Source organism: Sinocyclocheilus anshuiensis, unplaced genomic scaffold (genome assembly GCF_001515605.1).
Source record: "Sinocyclocheilus anshuiensis isolate Anshui unplaced genomic scaffold, SAMN03320099.WGS_v1.1 scaffold24, whole genome shotgun sequence".
NCBI classification, from domain to species: domain Eukaryota; kingdom Metazoa; phylum Chordata; class Actinopteri; order Cypriniformes; family Cyprinidae; genus Sinocyclocheilus; species Sinocyclocheilus anshuiensis.
Genome location: NW_015557090.1, coordinates 151256 through 154083, shown reverse-complemented (window position 1 = coordinate 154083; position 2828 = coordinate 151256). Strand labels below are relative to the sequence as shown.

The window sequence follows — 2828 nt, the reverse complement described above, 5'->3', positions numbered from 1 at the left end:
GCTCAAGGAAGTTGGACATAGTGTTGTATTAGAGGTAAAAAATTATATAAATACTGTTCGGTTTCTCGCACAAACCGATCGTTTCGTGTCTTAGGACATCAATGTGTCGTCACAAGCCGCAGGGTTTAATTTGGATTTGTCTGCGCATGTTTTTTTTACTCTCATAGATTTTGTTACCATTGCCATGCATAATACGACTGATAGACTGCAACGGCTGGAGTTAAAAATCATCATATGTGTTCTACTGAAGAAACAAAGTCACCTACATCTTGGATGCCCTGGGGGTAAGCAGATAAACATCAAATTTTCATTTTTGGGTGAACTATCCCTTTAAAATGCAGAACAAAAATGTAAATACAAAACATACACACACACACACACACACACACACACACACACACATACATACACATACACATACACATATTTTAACTTTTAATTAAATAGCTCATTATTTTAAATAGGTGACTATTTAAACAGCATTACCTGCTGTTAATATGACAGCAGGTAATGAGAGAGGTTGATTACTGGTAAAAGAGAGTGATTACTAACCAGTTATTGACCTGCAGTATAGTGAGCCCGGTGTCTTGGGCGAGCTGTTTCTTCTGTTCTTCGGACGGGTACGGATGCTGAGACAGGACAAAAACGTAACACATGATCAAATAAGTCAAATAAGTTATATGGAGTGCTGGGGGTTACCTATTTACATAATCATATTACTTTTTGGAAAAGTAGCAAATAAACTAATGCATTGATTTTTGATTTTTAGAATGACTTTTTCAAGAAAATATATTTGAAAAGTAAGTTTTTTAATAACTTTAATAATTTCTTTATTCACTCAAGTCTGTTTGTTACCCACATTGTTTTTATTCTTGCTAAATACCTTATCCAAACCTTTTATCACGTCTTCTTTTTCTAAGCTCTGTTGTCTTTGTTAAGTTTCGTCAAGCTCAGTTTCCTGTTATTTGCTTTTCTGCCACTAATTTTAGAACCTAATGCAACTGTTTCTCTCAAACCTTATAAAAATGTACCATAGTAACCATACTTTTTGTCCAAATAACACAGCTTCTACATTTATGCTGTTATTTTTTCCATGGAACAACAAAAGGAAAATGTTCAAGTATATTTTTAACTGTAAATGAGTTGGTTTTCTCTCTCACCGACAGGTGCTGGAAGAGCCAAGCTCTCATAACGTTTGTTGCAACTTTGGGAAAGATTCCTCTTTTCTTGTTGTTTCGTCTGTCTCTATCTGTTTCATCTTCTTCTCCCGTGCTGGGAGATGCTACGCTTCCATCCAACCCATCACCTGACACAGCACAACACACAAGCATTATGAAATATCTTGTTGGATTGAATCGAAAATGCAAAATAATCGTTTTTTATTTACAAGATGATAACAAGATGCCAGTCGTTGAATGAAACAATGTAGCTTTTATTACTGCATATAGTTGACACAATTCCCATAAGATTTTTATAAAACAGTATGCAGCATAAATGCTACACTTCACTATAGCACTTCATTTAGAGCATAGCCATTGTGTGTAAAATGAGAAGTACCGGCATCGCTGCAGTTCTCTGCGCTGTGTGAGGTGAGGCCACAGGAGGCACTGGGGGTGCCTGAGGGGGTCGACGCACAGTCATCCGGGTCTCGCAACCAAGATTGATTCTAGATCAGGAAAGACAGACACAGTCAGACACACAGACCCAGGAAAAGGGAACAACTGATAAGTGTCAGATGTCTTCTGACTTGTTCTGACAGATTGGTGCAAGAGCCAGTGAAATCTTCCATGTCAGATTTGGATCCGCCCTCTCGGTCCTCCAGCACCAAATCAATGGGCATCTTGCCTTTTAGACAGGTGATGTACCGATGGCAGAAATTATCACAGAGGTCATGAACCTATAAGAGACAAGTGAAGATGTCAGGCTGTCAAAGATATCATTGCCATTTATAAAGCTAAAAATTCATAGCATGTTCATTGTGCTCTTTCGTATACAAAAAAACTGACAGTACTGCGACAATAGCTGTCTATCTCTAAAAAGGAGCCTGGTACACCTGGTTTTAAACCATGCGAGCGTGCTATTTTGTGTCACTGCAAGCAAACCTCCAGTGCTTCATTTTGACATGCCATGTTTGAATATAAGGAGGCATGAATGAGATTTTATGAAGGATATAATTTTAAAAAATGGAACAAAAATAATAAAAAATAATAAATGATGTAAGTAAATTATAACAGTATTTTCAGGGGGTAAGCTTTAAAAACATGTTGGAATAGAGAAAAACATACCTTTTCTAGCTCTAATAGATGAAACCGTAGAACTTGAATGGCCTGGATCATCTGTGCAAAGAGATCATGTGGTTAAGAATGGTTACACTCTTTGCAAAATTACATGAAGCCATTTCTTTAAAAGAAAGCTTACGTATATCTTACCAGATTATCCACTTCTGGATTCGATGAAAAGATAGGTTTCTCTGATCGAATCTAAAATAATTAACAGAAAAATCATTATGTACTGAATCTGATGCTTGATGTATCTGTAGGTATTATTCTAGTAAAGCCACAAAAATAAAAAATAAAACACTTCAAGACATAAGCCTGTTGCCTCTGACATTTTAAACTGAAAGTTGAAGATCCCAGTCTATTGTTCTCTCTGTACAAAAGGCCTTTTCAGGGGTTTTTAAACTTTCAAATAAGGCTTTGTCACGACAGAATTCAAAGTTTGTCTTGACAAACCTTGCTTTTCTAGTTCAAATGTACAGTTATATGAATTTATTTGAACTTTCATTCATTTAAAGGGGTCATATGATGTTGCTAAAAAGAACATTATTT

At 36.2% G+C, this 2828-nt stretch overlaps 1 protein-coding gene across 2 annotated transcripts in view; it reads right to left on the bottom strand.

Moving 5' to 3' along the window:
• The window catches only part of meis3 (myeloid ecotropic viral integration site 3), an 8335-nt gene that overhangs the window by 1499 nt on the left and 4008 nt on the right, over window positions 1–2828 (bottom strand). For both annotated transcript variants that reach the window (XM_016471858.1, XM_016471859.1), the window contains exons 5-10: window positions 2430–2480; window positions 2286–2336; window positions 1748–1897; window positions 1558–1666; window positions 1161–1306; window positions 553–629 (exon numbers count right to left, since the gene is read on the bottom strand). In XM_016471858.1, coding sequence (XP_016327344.1) covers window positions 553–629; window positions 1161–1306; window positions 1558–1666; window positions 1748–1897; window positions 2286–2336; window positions 2430–2480 — 584 coding nt within the window. The remainder of the gene's footprint in view (window positions 1–552; window positions 630–1160; window positions 1307–1557; window positions 1667–1747; window positions 1898–2285; window positions 2337–2429; window positions 2481–2828) is intronic.